Source organism: Littorina saxatilis, linkage group LG12 (assembly GCF_037325665.1).
Source record: "Littorina saxatilis isolate snail1 linkage group LG12, US_GU_Lsax_2.0, whole genome shotgun sequence".
NCBI classification, from domain to species: Eukaryota; Metazoa; Mollusca; class Gastropoda; order Littorinimorpha; family Littorinidae; genus Littorina; species Littorina saxatilis.
Window position 1 is genome coordinate 9,818,616 of NC_090256.1, and position 19,389 is coordinate 9,838,004.

The window sequence follows — 19,389 nt, forward strand, 5'->3', positions numbered from 1 at the left end:
GGGTGTACAAAAGTAAGTAAACTACAAAGTAATCAAGTGAATATTGACAGGCACACCCATAAAGCGATGCTTATGTGCATGACAAACATTCACAGTCTCAAACACACACGCAGTGAGGAGATATATATATATACTAGATGATTACCCGCTTCGCCGGGAAGAAGTAGAGCCGAATACCCGGCCGTCGCCGGGGACCCGGCTTTGCCGGGTGTACGCCGGCATCGCCGGCGCACGAAGGAAGGGAGATCTAAAAATAGTAACGTGCAGTGACCTTCTAAATATAAACGTACAAACGGGAATATCGATTGACGCCAGCGCACGAAGGAAGGGAGATCTAAAAATAGTAACGTGCAGTGAAAAACGAAAATCGGTTCAGCGCTGCGCGCTGAGAGCACGTGTTGAAATATCTCATCGATCAGGTTGTGTCCGGGGTCTCTGTCAATAAGCCCACCAAATTTGAAGCAGATCCATCGAGAACTTTGGCCGTGCATGGCGATCAATCACACACACACACACACACACACACAGACACAAGTCGTATATATATATAGATATTATCCTACATACGTGAAAGAGACACCTGTGAGATAATAATGTAATAATGATAATCGTTCAAATCACATGTGTGTATATATCATATAAATGAGGTAATGTCAAGCAAGTCTGGCAGGGACCTGTTTTTCTTCTGCTTATGATGCCAAAGTCACCGAGACAAACGTCATAGAAAAAAAATTGCGCTCGCTAATTACCCTCGATGAATTTTTGGAACTAACACGTCACGCCACACTTTCAGAGTGACGTTTCTTTGCTTTGACGTAATAGATTGCACGAGGCTTTAGAAGAGATCGAGGTTCCAAAACAAGCGTCTTCAATTTAGCTGCCTCGACGGCAGGACATTTTCAGTAAAATACACGTAAGTACAGGATGTAGGATAAACAGAATACTACATGGCTTGCTGTGTCGTACCAGATTTACACTCGTTGCTTTTTCAAATAGTGAACAGCTCGCTTTCGCTCGCAGTTCAATATTTAAAAAAACAACTCGTGTAAATCTGGTATGACACAGCAAGCCATGTAGTATTCTCTATTTATATAAAATAATCTGTTTTTTTTTCTTAAGTACATGTATCAGCGTCTGCCTTCGGACTCCAGTTAATACAGATAAAACAGTGTTGTGTATTAACACTCTCAATTTTAATTTTCGGTTTCTCTGATAATTTTTCTTCTGCAGAGAGGATATCAATCATGTGGCACAAGCTGTACATTAAATGCTGTTGTCTTTTCTGGTGTAAGTGTTTAACTTTCAGAAGACAAAACACAGTCTGCGCTGTAATTATAAATGAATGAGTCTGATTGTTTTACTCTTTACATGATCAATGCATTGTATATAGATGTATATCTCCACATTTTTGTATGTTACAGTGGGGTGGAGAGAAATATGAGGAGGTGCAGAAAACAAAGGTTGTGTGCAAAGTTCTGCCAGGGATTGAGTGCTATGGAAATAGAACTTTTCTACGAGATGGTATTCCTTGCATAAGGTGAGCTGTACTTGATATCAATCTGCTGTTGTCCCTCTAATAGCTATTAGTTTAATGAAAAGAATTGTTTAACTTAGCATAATGCAAAAGCTACGTTGTACTAGTTGGAATCATTTGTTGGGATACAACAAAAATAAAGACTTGCACTTGCAGGCAGTGTGTGCACAAACTGAACATTTCTTACAAATTATTTAAATGAATTTAATGATTAAATTATGTAAAAATGCTGGAAAGGAATTGTCAGCTTGTCAATCCTACCTGTCTTTAACAATGGACATCTTTTTTGTACCAAAATAAACCTATTGCTTTGTCATGAGACAGCTTTGTTTGACGGATTACCAGGTGATCATGCAAGCCATTGATTTATGTTTGACGGATTACCAGGTGATCATGCAAGCCATTGATTTATGTTTGATTCTTTCCTCTTGCTTATTTATTAATACTGGTTTACAAAGCGCCCAGTGTGATCATGAACTGTGCAAGGCTAATATTGTAATAATAATTAATATCAAACTTGGCTGATGGCTTTAACAAGGTTTATTTTTGCCAACTATTTGAATTTTCACTCAGAGAAAACTCTTTCATTTTTATTTTCAGGTACAATGGGCACCATTTTGTGACTACATTAATGTATTCAGTTCTCCTTGGGTTCTTGGGCATGGACCGTTTTTGTCTGGGGCACACAGGTAGAGTATTGAGTTTATTGCGTTAAACGTTGGCATAAATTTGTGACTGCAAGGGTGCCTTAGTGAAAGTGCTCTTGAAAGTTGAATTAACATCCAGATCTATGCATGGAAGCTTAATATGCTATTTCTTTTTAGTGTGATTGAGACTGTGCGTGTGCTACTGTGTGCATGTGTTACTGTGTGTGTGCTACTGTGTGTGTGCTACTGTGTGTGTGTGTGTGTGTGTGTGTGTGTGTGTGTGTGTAAAACCACACAAATGGTTTCACACACTTGCGGTTTCTCTGAACAAATCGGTTCACCAAAACAAGTGAGGTACCGTATTGCGAACCCATTTTTTTAACAATATATTCTGGGTCTTGATAAATCCATTCATTAAAAAGATCATAGCAAAAAAAAAAGATTCAAATTTCATTTCTTTCAAGTATCAGCAATACTTACTGGATTATGAATAAGCAGTTCCCAAAGATGTATCTCAAAATTATCAGGAGAAGAAGTGTTGGAACACATTTGTCATAAGTTTGACCAGGAGACCACTTTTACTGCTTTACACGTATGAGTGTGCATGTGGCTGTGCTACTGTGTGTGTGTGTGTGTGGGTGTGTGTATGTGCTTGTAGATAACATTCTGCATGCAGCTAAGGCCAAAAAAAAAATAGGTCTGTTTACCGTAACATAGGGTGAAAAAATAGGGTCGGTAGGTCGGCTTTGTTTTTTTTTCCATTTTTTTTTCTCCCCTCTCTATGATGTTTCACAGTTCATTTCTTCTCATCAATCCCTGTTTTTGCCCAACATAACTATAAACAGTACTTTGAGCTTACCTCCCTTCTGTCGTCTGCTGTTTGAGCGCAAACAGCTCTATTTTGGATGCGTTTTTTTTTTTTCAGACGATCCAAAAAAAAGATTAGGGTCGGGCCTAAAAACTAGGGTCGGTTGGGTTACCGTAAACAGACCTATTTTTTGGGGGGGCCTAACCACACTGTCACTTTGCGCTTGCTTGCTTACATATGGCTTTTTCCATTCTAAAGTGGGTGTTTTAACCATTGAGTGCTCTTGTTTTTGAAATTACATTTTTGTTACAGAAAAGTGCACTGAGTGGAGGAAATAAGCAGTATTGAAGTTTTGTGCCTGAAATGAAAAAGACTTCCTTTCATTAATATACAAAAATGTGAGGGCAGTGGATGCATGCAAATGAGTGGATATAAACTGTTCAGGATAATACGTTTTTTTGGTCGTAGGATTTTGATTGTACAGCGCTTTGAGCAGGGTTAAACCCTGGATACATGTGCTATAGAAATATTATGCATTATTATGATTATTATTATTATTATTTTCTTCACTACAGGTACAGCAGTAGGAAAACTGTTGACACTGGGAGGCGTTGGAATCTGGTGGATCATCGACATTGTGCTGCTGGTGACCGGTACGCTCAAGCCTGCAGATGACAGTAACTGGGTGCCGTACTTCTGAGCAGCACTCATACCATTTCTGGGACTGGCAGGGAACTGTGCAGTAATGTAAAAAAAGAAGATGCTGATCTTCGGAACCGGTCGACATGAATGTAATTCAGCAACAGCAGTGTTCACATCTTCACGGCTGTTCTGCGACCCCAGTCCAACTTCATTTTTGGAACTATATGTGGTACATAAAGTGATGATGAAGTGCGTAAAAAAAACGTAAAGCAAAGAAAGTGCTGATCAAAACGAACATGAAACAAAAACTAAGTGCTGATCTTAGAAACAGGTTGACATGACTGGAACAGTTATCACATCTTTATGAATGTTCATCAAAGTGTAACCTCATTCTATTTGTCACAAGTACATCATCTTACAAGCAACTATCAACTATTACTTCTGTCAACGCGCTGTGATACATGCATGCGCCCTTTGGAAGGGAAGCAACCTGTTGCAAGCGGTCTTTGACAGTAACAATGAGGAGCTGGGAGTACTTGTAAGATGGTCCACTTGTGGATTAGTTGAATCGTTGAGCTATAGCTAGCGATAGGTAAACTGAAACTTGCAGTTTAGCTGAGTGACATCTGTCCAGCCGTATCTGTTGGCAACTTGTTTTCTGAGATCTGGTGTATGATTATAGTAATTTATAACTAATTAACCAGCTATGCAGAAACCTGCAGATGACAACAGCATGGTGCCACACTTGTTTCCATCTGATGTTGCAACTGGCGTAAAGACTGTCCTTAACTGAGCCTGAGTTTGACTTTGCAAAGACATTGCTAATTTAAGTCTCAATACCGAGCATTCCTTGCCAAAGCACACTGTACCCCCCGCGGGTTAGGGGGAAGAATTTACCCGATGCTCCCCAGCATGTCGTAAGAAAGTGTTTCTTGTATAGAATATAGTCAATGTTTGTAAAGATTTTAGTCAAGCAGTATGTAAGAAATGTTAAGTCCTTTGTACTGGAAACTTGCATTCTCCCAGTAAGGTCATATATGGTACTACGTTGCAAGCCCCTGGAGCAATTTTTTGATTACATGTAGTGCTTTTGTGAACAAGAAACAATTAACAAGTGGCTCTATCCCATCTCCCCCCCTTTCCCCGTCGCGATATAACCTTCGTGGTTGAAAACGACGTTAAACACCAAATAAAGAAAGAAAGAAAGCACACTGTTCAGCAAGCTTCGTGAAGTAGACTTCGCAAAGTCAACTTCGCCAGTTTAATATCAGGCTTCTTCTTCTTCTTCTTCTTAGTGATAGGTAGCCAACATCAGCATGGTGATGAATCTGCTACGCTTGGGTGATGGTGGTTCCGGTCTGTTGCTTGGTCAAGGGTGAAGTTCAGGGGGGGGGGGGGGGGAGGTTGGGGGTAGGGGGGGGGGGGGATGATGGGTCAGTGGAGAGTTGCCAGCCTGGCATGAAAGGATGCCAGGGATGGCGCTGTGGCAGTTTCCACTCTGGAATGGTGCGCGGGAAGAATGTTTTCTGCCTGTAGGCTGTCCTAGAGTGGGGGATTTCGTAGGATAGAGCGTGGATCTGCCTAGTCGTGCACTTGGGTGGGCTTGGCTTTGGTGCGTGGTTGCTCTTCACTGCGACAAGGTCGTGGTGGACTTTGTAGAAGGTTGTTAGTCTCGCTCGCCTCCGTCTGCTCTCAAGCGTAGGCCACTCAAGGTCTTCGAGCATGTTGTTGATGCTGGAGGTCTTAAGAGCTTATAGGAATTTGTCTTTGCTTGCTGTAAACAGTGAAAATATCTGACATGCCCTGTTTTACAATACCTGTAGATGGGTGATCGCCCACATGAAATTGGTGGTGATAAGTATATGTGCCAGCAAGAAACAAATGTAAGAGAGTATGTTAATCAGCCAAAACTTTCATCCCAGTATAGGGTCAAAGTTGTGAAGATGACAGGTATCCCAAATTGTGGTGTGTTCATGCTGTTATGTTGCTGTTGAAGTGAACATCTGAATGAATCTTCAATTGATGGCAAGTGTACTCATTTTTTTTAATTAAAAAAAACCCTGTGTTGCTTTATTGTGGGCTACAATGTTTGCATCAGAGGGTTTGGGTCATCGGCGTCCTCTTGGTGCGTTTTCTTTTGCTACCTAGGAGACAGCTTGTGTGGTGCTTTCCACTTCATCATTCGGTTTTTCCAAGATTCTTTCTAAACACCTTTTCAGCTAGCAACCAAGGCTTTGACGAATCTGTCTAGCAGTGTGAAAACAGAAATGAAGCTTCTGTGCTCGAAACTTGCTATACCTGCTTGGTGTCTTTGTAAGCTCCTGGCAGAGGTGGCTGCTATTGCCAGGTCTGAATGATTACTTAACACTGAGGTTAGTTAGGGGGATGTCAGATCATGCAGATTACATATTATATACTGTTGGGATAGGGAGGCAGTCTTTTGGTGCCACGGTTTATTGGTCTTGTGTTGTAGTTGTGATATATATGCTTGTTCAAATCCATGCACCCAGTTGACAAAGACTATGCTGGGTGCCCTCATTCTGATAATCATCGGTCCATGTCGTATCTCTGACAGGGTGCATAATTACTGCGCGGAATCTATCAAAACAAGAATACAGAGTTATCTCCCATGTTTTTCGCTAATGTTTCTGAGAATAGACCAACTGAGACGAAAGTGATTGTAGATTGGCCGACTTCGACAGTGATCTCCGTTCTGTTCTTCACAGTTATGATAAAGACATCGTTCTAAGGTTAAAACAAGTCGAAATGTTGAGACTGCTGTCGGAAGGAGACCGTGATATTGTTGCATCACTCCCAACTGGTAACGGAAAAAGTGTCGTCTGCTTCGTAGCCAAAGTTGATTATCACGTGAAACTTTTGCCATATTTAGAGTTGTTTGCACAGTAAATACACCCGCGAAAGATAGCTCGCTTGAAACTGTCTTACATATCAATTCCTTTGTAATTTAAAATTTACACAACACCATGAAAAATCATTATCGACGATCGCGAATCTGCAACACATTACGAAAAGCTCTAAATATGTAAAAAATTGATTTCCCTACCCACAGAAAGAAAACCAAGGCATCGTGTCAGGGATAAATGAGACCATAAGGGAAGTAACTCATTTTACCTGAGTTCAGGATGGGGTGCCCTGTGTATGAGCAGAAATGAATGTTTGAGGGAGGAGGGTGTGTGCATGTGTGTGTGTGTGTGTGTGTGTGTGTGTGTGTGTGTGTGCATTTTTCTTGTTTAGTGGATACATTTTTTTTCAGTATGTGTGTGTGTGTGAACATGCATGTAACATCCTGATTTATTGTTTGAATGCAATCAGATAGAAATTTGTGTTGAAAAAATACTTTTGACACGAGTAGGAGTGCATGATGTGTGTGGATCTATGTACATGTGTTTGTACAAGAAAGAAATGGGAGATGGTGTGTGTGTGTGTGTTCTACATTGTGTAAAATACATTGTGATTTGAATGAACATTCTTTTTCATTGATGTTCTTCAAGTGACCACCTTTTATTCTGGAGAGAAAGTATGTGTTATGTGTGAAATTCATTGGAAACAGAATACAGTCAGTGTTACACTATTGTACAAGTATGGGTCTGGTGCAGCTGTGAGGTGCATACATGTGTGTGTGTCACTGTATGTGTGTGTGTGTGTGTGTGTGTGTGTGTGTGTGTGTGTGTGTGTGTGTGTGTGTGTGTGTGTGATTGAAAACCCCAACAACAACCAAAAATCAAACAAAGAAACAGAACAACAACAAAAGCAAGAAACATGTTATCAGCCGCTGTGCACAATGCAACGCTTTAATAATGCTCAGAGTAAAGCACTCTTTTATTGAACTAATTCAGCTTGTAGAACACAAACAGAATGAGTGGGTTATTCGGATCATGACGCGAACACAGTTATGCAAACCTTCATAGTGCAGGAAATAGTTTTTTTGTCCTTCTCGCATCACTCCTGCAGACCAGGTAGTCATTTTCCGCCTGAGAACAGGGCACAACAGAATGCAACAACACCTGCACAAAAAACTGCGAGCCGTGCCCTCCCCCATGTGTCCCTGCGGAGACGCAGAGCAGGATGCAGCCCACATCCTGCAGGACTGCAGAAATCTCCAGCCCCTGAGGAGAGAGATCTGGACCAGGCCGGTGCCCCTTCATGAGAAGCTGCATGGACCTGTGGAGGCTCCCCTTACAGAAAAAAAGGCCCTGTGGCGAGCCTCGCAGTGAGGTCGCAGCGAGCCTCGCTGCGAGGTCGCTGCGAGGCCGTAATTTACCATGCAAATTAAGTTTGCTGCGACTAAGTCGCAGCTAGCTGCGATGTAGTTATATATCCTTATATGGAGATCCCACCCGCGAGCTTGATGTGATGAGGTCGCGGCTAGCTGCGATGTTCCCTGCGAGCTTGCCGCGACCTAGCAGCAGCTAGCCGCGATGTCCTGGACCCCTTACTGTGAGCTTGCCGCGACCAGGTCACAGCTAGCCGCGACCAGGTCACAGCTAGCTGCGACCAGGTCACAGCTAGCCGCGACCAGGTCACAGCTAGCCGCGATGTTCCTGGGATCATGCTGCGCGGCTTGCCGTGATCTAGTCGCAGCTAGCTGTGATGTAGTCGCAGCTAGCTGTGATCTAGTCGCAGTTAGCTGCGATCTAGTCGTGGCAAGCCACAATGAATTATTATAGACCCAAGCAGGTTACAGCTAGCCGCGACCAGGTCGCAGCTAGCCGCGGTAACCCGGACCTGTTCCTGATAGTCACAGCTATATACCGCGATTAGGTCGCAGCTAGCCGCGATTACCTCGCAGCTAGCCGCGATTACCTCGCAGCTAGCCGCGATTACCCGGACCTATATGTGGTAGTCACAGCTATATATCCGCGACCATGTCACAGCTATAGCTAGCAACGACCAGGGTGAGCCGGGATATCCCTGGCCTGTCCTCCAAATTCTTACCACGTACAAGCTTTCCTTGAGCCAGCTGCAGCTACCTGTGCAGTTGTCACGGTTTACTGCGATGTCCATGAAATCATCAAGCAACGACCTTCAAATTTCACAGCAAGTGAGCTGCAACCTAGTGATGAGTGATAACTTACTGCAGTTATGCAGGAGGAAATGCTTTACCAAACCCTGAACATTGTTTAGATGGTTTAAAGTCCCAGTTAAAATATACCTAAACCCTCCCAGAAAAATGCTGCAACCAGCTTGTGGGTGCATGCAAATCCTTTCGCACTGACAGGCCATTGTGCTACATACATTCTAAATTGACTAGAGACAGAAGCAGTTCAACACATGCAGACGCATATTCTCAAATGTAAAACAAACAATTGGTTTAAATTCAAATTATTTAATAAAAGCTCATTTGGCATAAATTCAGATTAAATAGAGCAAGCTGTATCCTGCGATCAGGACGAACAAGTTCATCAGAGTTCACAATTTTTTGCCGAAATACAAGATCGCCAGCACTAGCAATCGCTCATGCTGGTTTTTTTTACCAATGTCACATGGGTTTAGCTAAAGGTCTCGTGAGTAATTTTTTGTTTAAACATGAACAGCTGCTTAACCTTTTTTCCAAAGTTAATTGCAATACACCCTAAAAGTAAAAGTGTAGAGCTATCAGCGATATAGTTATTATGAAAAACTATATTTCGAAAATGAAATCAAGACAGTACATTACAGGCTAACCAGTACATAATATGTTGCATACCTACCAAGTAGTGTATGCACTCTCCAAGAAGTTCTCCCCTTCTTAACCCAAGGTGGCTGAGTGCATCAGAAACAAAATCAACAGAGATGAGATTCTTCCCCTTTTTCGCGGAATTCTGCTCAAAAGTTGATCCCCAGGACCATTTTCCTGAATCGTCCAGATCCCTTGAGAAAAAAAAAAGGGGGGGGGGGGGGGGGGTAGAGGTTGATTATCAAAAATCTGACCTGCCAATGACTGAATCGCCCAAAAGACTAGACCGGTTTTTGATTGTCCGGACCGACAATACCTCCGACAAAAAAATCTCCGCCGAGCTCAAAACCAAAAATCTACGAAATGAACTTTAGACCCGTGTACGAACTGTCCATTTGGGAACAAATTTTTCCTCATCATCAGTGTCTTCATCGCGGAAGTTCCTAAATGGGCTGATTTAGTTGTTGACTTTAGCCACTTTAGTAAGATGGCGTCGTCAATGCGATTGTTGGCAGAAACAGAACATGCTTTAGCTTCTGAGATTGATAAAGGGCTAAAGAACAAATGGGTTTGGGCGTGGAAAGACGAAATTATAACTACCGAAGTGAAGGGACGAAAACTTTCCATCCGTCTCGGAGATTCGGTTCAAAGGTTGAATGTTCGGGGAAGGCACAATGCACGTGGTGTAATAAAGTACTGGGCTACAAATAGAGAGGCAAGAGCGTGTTGAAAGACCATTTGACCACATATTTGTCCTTGTGTGCACACTTGTGTTTGTCAGTCTGTGAGTGTGATGTTATTTTCAGTGACTGTTGTTGTTTATTTGTGAGATTCATTCTAGAAATGCATGAACAATGCCCAAAGTTCTAATCAAAATATTCTGCTGCTAAGACTCATTTCTGAGCAATTTTTTGTTATGTAAATGCTAAAAACGCATCAGCTTCAGCCCCCTGACTCCCACAAGGGGCAACGCAAAGGGCCAAACTTCCTTTACCCTCTTATGTCAAAATTTGGGAATCTCATCTCTGAATCAAGATCTCTGACAACCTGAAGAAATGCTGTTGTTCCTGTCTCCCCACTGAGGTGCTCCTTGAATTGCGTCTCCCTGTGATCAATGACACCACCAATCCGATCCACAGGAAAGGTAACTTCTGGGAAGAGCTTCTCAAACCAGGAGTGGACCTGAAAAAAAGTCAATATCAGTCTGTGTTCCAAAAGATAATATTACCCAATATTGACGGACTGTGTGATGATATCTTCTGCTATGGTCTGTTGAGACAGTGATATCAAAATCGAGACTGGAGGTCGAGATTTTGATATCACTGTCGAAACAGACCAATAGCAGAAGATATCGTCACACAGTCAGTCAATGTTAGATATATTGCTAATTCTCGGGACATTTTGTATTTATTGTAAAGAAATTACAAAAGTATTTGTCTCAGTTTTGGCTGTTCCATATCCCTCCCTCTGATTATCATTTCTTTTTGTTCACTCTTTTCTTGTACTTTTCAGTTTTTCAAAATGTTTTTTCTTTCAAAAAGTCTTTAGTCACTTGCTCAACTAAATTCTGGGATAATTACATTTTTATATATATTTGTTTGTTTTAAAATTTAGGTGTTTTTGTTTTTGAAGTGGGGAAGCAATAAAGAGGTCGTCGATATCAAAACTGATATCAACGGAAATGTCGTCGATATCACTTTTGCACTGAGCTCAGTTTTGCCCAATTGACCAATGGAAATCCACGTAACATATGAAATAGCAATATACCAGTGCATGAACTATGCTGCAGTATAGTAAAAGGGACAGCCAAAGAAATAAATACAAATTATCAATGTCTATTATTATTTTGTAATTAATTTTAGTGGATAAAGAAAAGACGCAAAGGATTGCTAGCCTGTTTATAAATACATAAGCATATCTATAAGACAAAAAAGAGTTGTGATCAACCGAGTACTTACCACTGAAGAGGGCTTGCCACTTTGCCTCTGTAACTGCAGCAAAACCTTGTTTGTCAGCCCCGGTCGCCACGGCCAGAGGCAAGAAAATAGTTAGCAAGTTGTTGGTGCATGTGTGTCATCTGGAGAAAAGAACAAAAAGTAAGTTATAACAATAACATCAAACACTACTTCTGCAGAAAGAAAAACACCATCCAAACTCAAAGAAGAAAAGTCAGTTATTTCATTTTCAATAAATGAAAAAGCAGCTACCAGTATTTTATAAAAAATATATCTGTAATATCTGTTTTCTCACACGAAATAAGTCGACATACATGTGCGAAACATTGCGAGTCCGCAAAACGTTCTCAGAGTCAGCTGGTGAATTCTACTTTTGGTTTCCACTCAGCTGGTGCAAGAAAAGAAGAAGTTACGTGACCTGAATAAAATCAGTTTTTGAACAATATGCAATGTTTTCATTTCGTAGATGCACCAGAAATAGTTGGTTTTTTTATATCTTTAGATACATTGTGAATGATTATTTTCGTCATTAGATTCTATTGGGTTAGAGAAAAAAACGAAAGCGGTTCGTAACACAACCCTTCCGCTTGAAACACAGACAGGCCATCGAAGTCGAACCGCTTCGTCAAATTCAGTACAAAATACCTTCTGTCATTTCGTACATCCGCCATTAAAAACATTCAATCAATACTTTAATATGTCTAAACTTACCGAACAGAACATCTTGAATCGATGTGCCGGACGAAAAGAATGCTTGGGTCGAATTTGTTGAGTCGGTAATCGCGGCTTGAGCCACCGGGCGCCATTTTCAAAACTGCAGGCAAAGCTATTCGAGCCTCGTTTTGGGCGTCTTGCTCGGAGGACACATGTCGGACTGACTTCATTTTTTGCTTGTTTAAAGAAAAATTCGAGCTGAATCGAATGGTGTATTTCATTTGGCAGTGTGATAAAGTTGTCGGTAGTTTGATTTTGAAAACTTCAACCGCAATTTTTGGTCACTTTGTTTTCCAGTTCTCAAAATATACGAAATTATAGAGCTAGCTCTGCTCTTTCAAAACACCCATTGTAGTTTCTTTGACGCGGAGCAAGAGAGCGTAAAGTACGACGACCGAACTGAAAAATGTTGCGCATCACAGCGCGCGGAGGCTGTGTGAGGCTGAACGGTACTTCAATAAAATATTCATACAAAATCACATAGTAAACACAAATTAACTAACGAAAATGGTATGTATTTTGATGTGGTATACATTTTTTATTTTATTCGGTGAATTTCTTTACATTTTTGGCATCTTCAGGTGCATTCTCTAACCTTCAGTCATCGGTTAGTGGTTCTAATAACCTTTAAAACAGCATGGTCTGGTCCTTTGAAATGGGGTGGAAAAAATCCCGATTGCGGCTAGGAGCTAAGTGATACAAAGAAGGTTTGACCAGTGGACGATACCTTCCGCCTGTGATCAAGACCTGGGAACACATAATTATTGCCGTATTAGACTATGTATGCTTGTTTGTCTAAAAATACGATCAGCTGCGCACCCCCCACTCCGCTGCAACAATGCCAGACATCTGGATGACTTGTTCTACAAGTGCAGCGTAACAGACAGATACAGATACAGAGTATGGTTTAATGATTATAACAACTTTACAACTCTGCATTTGATCAATGGTAACCGCTTTTGTCATTACACATTGAAAGAAGCATTTGGTTTAATGTTTTGGTAAACTTTTTAATGTTGCAACGGTCAAATGTATGGAGTACACCTTTTTTTTCCTGAAAATATATATATATGCCAAATTTGTTTGAGAATACTCCAAGCGCAAAACAGCTAGGGTTCCAGCTATATTTTTTAATGGAATTGTTTGATCGTCACACTGCCAGTTAAAATTTCTCTTGTTTGTTGGTGTGCAAGCTATATATAGTGCTTCCATTCGTGTGCTGTCATATGCTCTGAATCTGATCATTTCTGTTAAGTCTTTATAATATAGGCTGGTTGTACACTTTGAGTTTAATGGGCAATAGCAAGGACTACTTCTCTCAGGGTAGAAGGAGTACTTGGGCAATAGTAAACTCCCTAAGCTAAATGCAGTTAGCAACACATCACCATGGTACTTTCTAGCTCCCAAATTTTAAAGAAGCACAAGATAACACTTTACCTGATTTTTAAATGGAAATGCAACATGCCATATAAACGGTTGCGACCATCTTTGTGAAAATATAATACTCGAGTTTAAAGGTGTTTGTCTACATTTTTATACAGAAATCGGCATCAAATACTAAGTCTAGCTATTCCCTACAAATATCAAAAATACACTCGCCTTCGATCAGGAAGGACGAAGCCAGGGTAACCGATTGAAAATTCATGAAAGTAATGCAGCGTAGTACGATATCCTTATTTGGCAAATGCCAAGGGCAAAAGTCCTCTCAAATACCATGCATTCCGTGCGTTTAACAAAACATCGTGGACAGCGCTCTAATACACTGTGTCAAACTGTTGCTGTGATTGTGTGGGTGTGGCTGTCAGCATAGTGACATGAATTTGATTGGTCGATATTTATAGTTAAAACACATGCTCTCTCCACATGGAAATCAAAACATTGGAAGTGTTATACTGTACTTCTCAAAAATAAAAACTTTTTTTACATTTATTTTTATTTTGATAAAAAAATTTCCCCATGCTTCATTCATCATCTGACATAACTTTTTAGCGAAATCTAACCATAAGATTATTGAAAAAAAAGCAGAAATGCAGATGACCTTTAAGCCTTGAATTTTGCTTCAACAACATTTTGTGTGAAACTACAGAATAAAAGTCTCTGGCAGTTGGTAAACAAACAAGAATTTCGGGCTGCTGATTTATACATCCCTTTAACAGAAGAATTAATGCCAAAATACACTTTTTGCTTAAAAACAAAAGAAAATATTTACTTTGTAATATGAAACATATTTCATACAGTTTTTTAAAACATGAAGCAAGCTGAGTGTTATGTTTCTGAATAATATTTGCTGCCACCATGTCTCATTCTTGTGCCAAGATGGTAAGAATATTTGCAAATAGGGCCACTTAGAGAGTCAGACACAATAATCGCTCTATAAGCAGGCCCCTCTATATGATGTTGAAAAAGCCTCCATTAAGGTTGCGGCTAGCTGTAATGTTGTTCGGAAACTTACGCCAAGATCGCAGCTACCTGCGAGGCTCGCGTCAAGGTCGCAGCTACCCGCGATGTTGTTGCGAGGTTCGCGCCAATTGTCGCAGCTAACTTTGATGTTGTTGTGAGGCTCGCGCCAAGGTTGCAGCTACCTGCGATGTTGTTGCGAGGCTCGCGCCAAGGTCGCAGCTACCCGCGATGTTGGCGCGAGCCTTGCACCATGGTCGCAGCTAGCCGCGCTCTTGTCGCGAGCCTCGCGCCAGGGTCACAGCTAGCCGCGATGTTGTCGCGAGGCTCGCGCCAAGGTCGCGGCTAGCCGCGATGTTGTCGCGAGGCTCGCGCCAAGGTCGCGGCTAGCCGCGATGTTGTTGCGAGGCTCGCGCCAACATCGCGGCTAGCCGTGACCAGCTGCGACTAGTTGCTGCGATGTGTTTAGATCGCTGCGACCTCGCAACGAGGTCGCAGCGAGGTCGCAGCGACTTTTCTTTTCTGTAAGGGTCTTCATAAGACCACCAGCTTCATTACCAGAGCTGGACTCCAAGTTTAACATTGGCGAACGACAAGAAGAAGACTCCTGCAGACCATTACGCTGGAACAGAACCAAGGGGCATAACTCGGGCGCCGGAACTCTCGCAGAGATGATCATTTTCAGAGGTTGTCGCGTCAGACATCTGGAGAATGTATTTGTTGGTGTGGGAGTGGATATGTGAAAAAGCTGCCCTTTTATTTTACTGTGGAGTTTTACCCTTCCCACCCCACCTCCGTGAACGATTATATGTGCGTGCTTGAGTTTGTGTGTGTGTTCGAGTGTGAATGTGTGCCAGTGCGCGCGTGTGTTTACCTCCCCCTCAATCTCACCTCCCCCTCCTCTCCTTCTGTGTGTGCGCGCGTGTGAATATGTGTGTGTTTGTGTCTCGGCGTGTGTATGTTTGTATCTGAAAGCCAACGTCGATCTTACTGGATACATGGTCATTTCTTAGTTTTGATTGTAATGTGTTAATGATAGCTCTGGATGATTGTGTAGGAATAGACGGCACAACTTCTTAACACTTTCACACCACTTTGCATCTTACACAGATGACACACGTTTAAAAATTCAGTTTTATTATCAAAAACAAGAACATGAAAGTAACTGAATATTCAGTCATAGTAAAGTAAATTAAGGTCTGTGACATATCATGTATTTTTTCCACCTTTCCATTCTCTTTTCCAGATCAATTTCCGGAAACCTATAAAAATGTTATTGCACACAATTGTCAAACACATGGAAAGTTCTAGCGAATACGCAAGGTGAAACTGACGGGATGTACAAAATCTCTGTCCATGAGCTGTGCAGTGAAAGGTCAGCGTGGGAACTAGCATATAGCCACATTGAACAAACAGCGAAGTTATCACCACAAAGCAAATATATGAGGGGGGCGATGCTTTACCACGTGCACCGGGAATGGGCTTTTTGGACGTAACGTGCTTGGGAATGGGGAAATTCTCGTAGCGTGCACCGTGCACTGAAGTCCGGCGTGCACCGTGCATGGAGCTTTTTCGTAACGTGCACCGTGAATCACCGTGCATGGCACTTTTGGCCTCAACGTACACGTACACAGACCCCCTCCCCCCCCCCCCCCCATGGTGACCCTCATATATCCACGTTTAAAAAACAAATCCAAAAACAGATAGCCCCTTGTTGTTGTAAAGCTAGAATAAACAACAAACCAAAGTAAAACAAGAAAGGTTCTCTCTCTCTCTCTCTCTCATTCTCATTACTTTATTGTCCCATCGCTGGGAAATTCGGGTCGCTTCCTCCCACTGAGTGGAAAGCTAGCAGCAACGGAGTCGCGCTACCCAGGTAGGTGTCTGCGTGTTTAGGTGTATTCAGCCACCTGCACTTATGGCAGAATGACCAAGGTCTTTTACGTGCCATTGTGATGACACGGGGTGGGACATGGCTTCCGCCTCTGGGTCTGCACATAAAGTTGACCCGTGTCCGTCCCGGCCCGAATTCGAACCTGCGACCTTTCGATCACAAGTCCAGTGCTCTACCAACTGAGCTACCGGTTGCTTATTGGAACGGTTATTTTTGTAAGAAGAAAAAAAACACTGTCACAAGTACATCGACCCAATGGCCTTGATAAAGGACAGACATAATTAGGAAACAAATACAAACAAATTATCTGAGTAAGTTTTTGATCCGCTCTCTAGCAAGGAGATGACAAAAAGACAGAGAAACTAAATTTAGTGTGTGGTTGGGTCGATGTCCTCTTCAATGTCTTGTTTGGTCAAAAATCAAACGTTCCCATAAACTAACCTTTCTTCTTTTTCGTGTTTTTCAAAAACGGTATTAGACGGAATGAAAAGAAGAGGCCTAAAAAGAAAAGACATAGAAGAAAGAGAGAGAGAGAGAGAGAGAGAGAGAGAGAGAGAGAGAGAGAGAGAGAGAGAGAGAGAGAGAGAGAGAGAGAGAGAGAGAGAGAGAGAGAGATATTACACACCGGTACGACCGAACTAAGGTATCAATAAATTACTGTTGTGCAGCGGGTTGAAAGAATACCCTATACCTCGGAGATATACCTTCACTCGGTCTCAACGACGTCACGTGACATGTTATATGGTGGAAGAGAATGCTGTCGCTTATTTTCCACCCTCAGTTCAGTAAGACTGAAACGATGCTCAGTCACGGAAAGAACTATCCAAACTTGCAAGCACAGCCGCGGTTGTCCTGTAAGTTCCCGATCCATGTTTGTTTGTTTGTTTGTTTATTTGTTGCTTAACGTCCAGCCGACTACGCAGAGCCATATTAGGACGAGGAAGGGGGGGATGAAGGGGGCCACTTGTCAAGCGATTCCTGTTTACAAATGCACTAACCCATTACTTGTGTCCCAGCAGGCTTTAGTAAAACTAAATTAATACCTACTGGAAGATTACCAGTTTCCAGTATGTTAAAATAGGCTTAACCTATCTACTGCTGGACTTACATCAGAACACTAACAGATTAAACTATACATGAATCGCGAGACAAGCGGCAAGAGAAGAGATTTTTGGAAAAAATACAGGTGAATGAGCAAGAAGGCAGAAAAAAGAAAAGAATTCATGAAGAAAAAGAGAGCATGACAGGAAAGAGGAACCAAAAATCTACCTAACAGCAAACTAGAAAGCTCCTGCGGTTCCAAAAACAGGAGGGGCCTTTAATTTCATAACCGCAGAGCCCCACTGCGGGACCGATCCATGTTAAACCCTCATCCTCAAAAGGAAAATAAGCGACAGCATTCTCTTCCACCATATAACATGTCACGTGACGTCGTTGAGACCGAGTGAAGGTATATCTCCGAGGTATAGGGTATTCTTTCAACACGCTGCACAACAGTAATTTAACATTACCTTAGTTCGGTCGTACCGGTGTGCAATGGAGGGAGGGGGGAGGGAGAGAGAGAGAGAGAGAGAGAGAGAGAGAGAGAGAGAGAGAGAGAGAGAGAGAGAGAGAGAGAGGTTTACTGCCAATAGATAAGTTAGCTGACTTATTACAACACGAGTGTGGTTCAAGTGGAAATATATTTTATCCAATGTAAAATCCTGGCAGATCTGAGAGCGGGAAGAACTGCCGCGTTTAAAGCAAAAACTTTCTTATTGATGTACCTCTCTTGCAAGTCACAGGAGAATACAAAATGTCTCTTTAGTTTGTTTTTTACTGATACTCATGGAACATGGAACGTAAAAGAGTTTTCCTGCTGGGAAAGGTTAGAACTCGTTGCTTCTAGACTCAAGGCTAGAGACTCAATATGAATTCAAGTTACTGTCTTATGGAAAATTGTCTCGCTGTGTCACGGTTTCATGCATATAATACATCACATTTAGGCTACTCTACTCTACTTAAGTTGTGTAATCGCACCAGCGTAGCCTGACAGCTAAATCAAAGCATCAGCAAGGCCTACGTTAAAGATACCTTCCCTCCTGTGGAAAGTATGAATGCAGCTAGATGAAGGGTGCACGAAACGTCAGAAGTTGAGCAAACTGACCTGCAACATTACTTTTCCCAAGACTGAGGCTGTGCACAGACTGTACATTTTTGAACGTACAAGAAAACAAAAGGTATGTTGATAAACTATAAGCGACTTTCATGTTTAAGATGTGTATTACAAACTTTCCATGTCATTGATATATTATCTGCGCTTTTCGTTTTAAGTCAGTACAAGCTTTACATCACATTTTACGGCCAAACGGCGAAACCGTTTTTAGTAACCTCATTGGTGCACTGATACTACAACATATTTTAGAAGTGTACTACTGACACTAATTATGTATCTTTTACACCAGGGTTCAATATGCATGACAATTAACTGACGCCATTGAAAGGGAAGAAAACTTCCTTTTCTTTCACAGTAGAAACGTGAACTCTACCTGCTGCACAGGTAGGCCTACTAGGCAACTACAGATAACACAATCATTTTATTGTTAAAGTAAATCGGTACTCCACATATACTGACTTTTTCTCTCACTGACTGTTATGACAAAAAGTCAGTAGTAATTATTAACGAATTCAGAATTTCACTGACAACTGCTTGAGAAACCCACTGTGCACTATGCAATACGAGGTAGGCCTCTTCATGCATGCAACTACTAATGACGTAACACGCCTTTTATCACGTAATCACAGTCACATTGAAATAACAATCACATAAAGCTTTCGACCAACACAGCTCACTTGGTTCCATCAGAGACATACATACATCTCTGGTTCCATATTATTAACAACCCGAAGGCCCTAACGTAATATCCGGTAACTCAAGTCTTGCCCGCTCCAGCGGAAGTGACGTCACATACTGAAAGACCAGTGAACATTTTGAGATTCATTCAGTTTGACGACGATATTCACACGGCGATAATTCGTCTAAAGATTGCCCTTCAAAGAAAAGCTACAGAAGTTTTACAAAATCCTAAGTACATGTACTTCCATTGCTGACGTGACGCGTCTCTCCGTCTCTCTTGTTTGA

At 41.8% G+C, this 19,389-nt stretch overlaps 1 protein-coding gene and 2 long non-coding RNA genes across 3 annotated transcripts in view; 1 reads left to right on the top strand and 2 right to left on the bottom strand.

The window, feature by feature from the left end:
- The window catches only part of LOC138981218 (TM2 domain-containing protein amaretto-like), a 6,568-nt gene extending 1,555 nt beyond the window's left edge, over positions 1-5,013 (top strand). Inside the window, exons 2-5 of the mRNA XM_070354065.1 lie at positions 1-12; positions 1,422-1,537; positions 2,135-2,223; positions 3,565-5,013. The exon at positions 1-12 is cut by the window's left edge and continues 76 nt beyond it. Of these exons, the coding sequence (XP_070210166.1) occupies positions 1-12; positions 1,422-1,537; positions 2,135-2,223; positions 3,565-3,689 (342 nt within the window). The 3' untranslated portion in view covers positions 3,690-5,013. The remainder of the gene's footprint in view (positions 13-1,421; positions 1,538-2,134; positions 2,224-3,564) is intronic.
- The window catches only part of LOC138981220 (uncharacterized), a 357,841-nt gene that overhangs the window by 113,596 nt on the left and 224,856 nt on the right, over positions 1-19,389 (bottom strand). The window lies entirely within an intron of this gene.
- LOC138981219 (uncharacterized) lies at positions 9,088-12,542 on the bottom strand. Its single transcript, XR_011460587.1, has 3 exons — positions 11,975-12,542; positions 11,267-11,385; positions 9,088-10,490 (listed from the first exon to the last, which is right to left on the bottom strand). It is a non-coding gene; the product is annotated as an uncharacterized lncRNA (long non-coding RNA).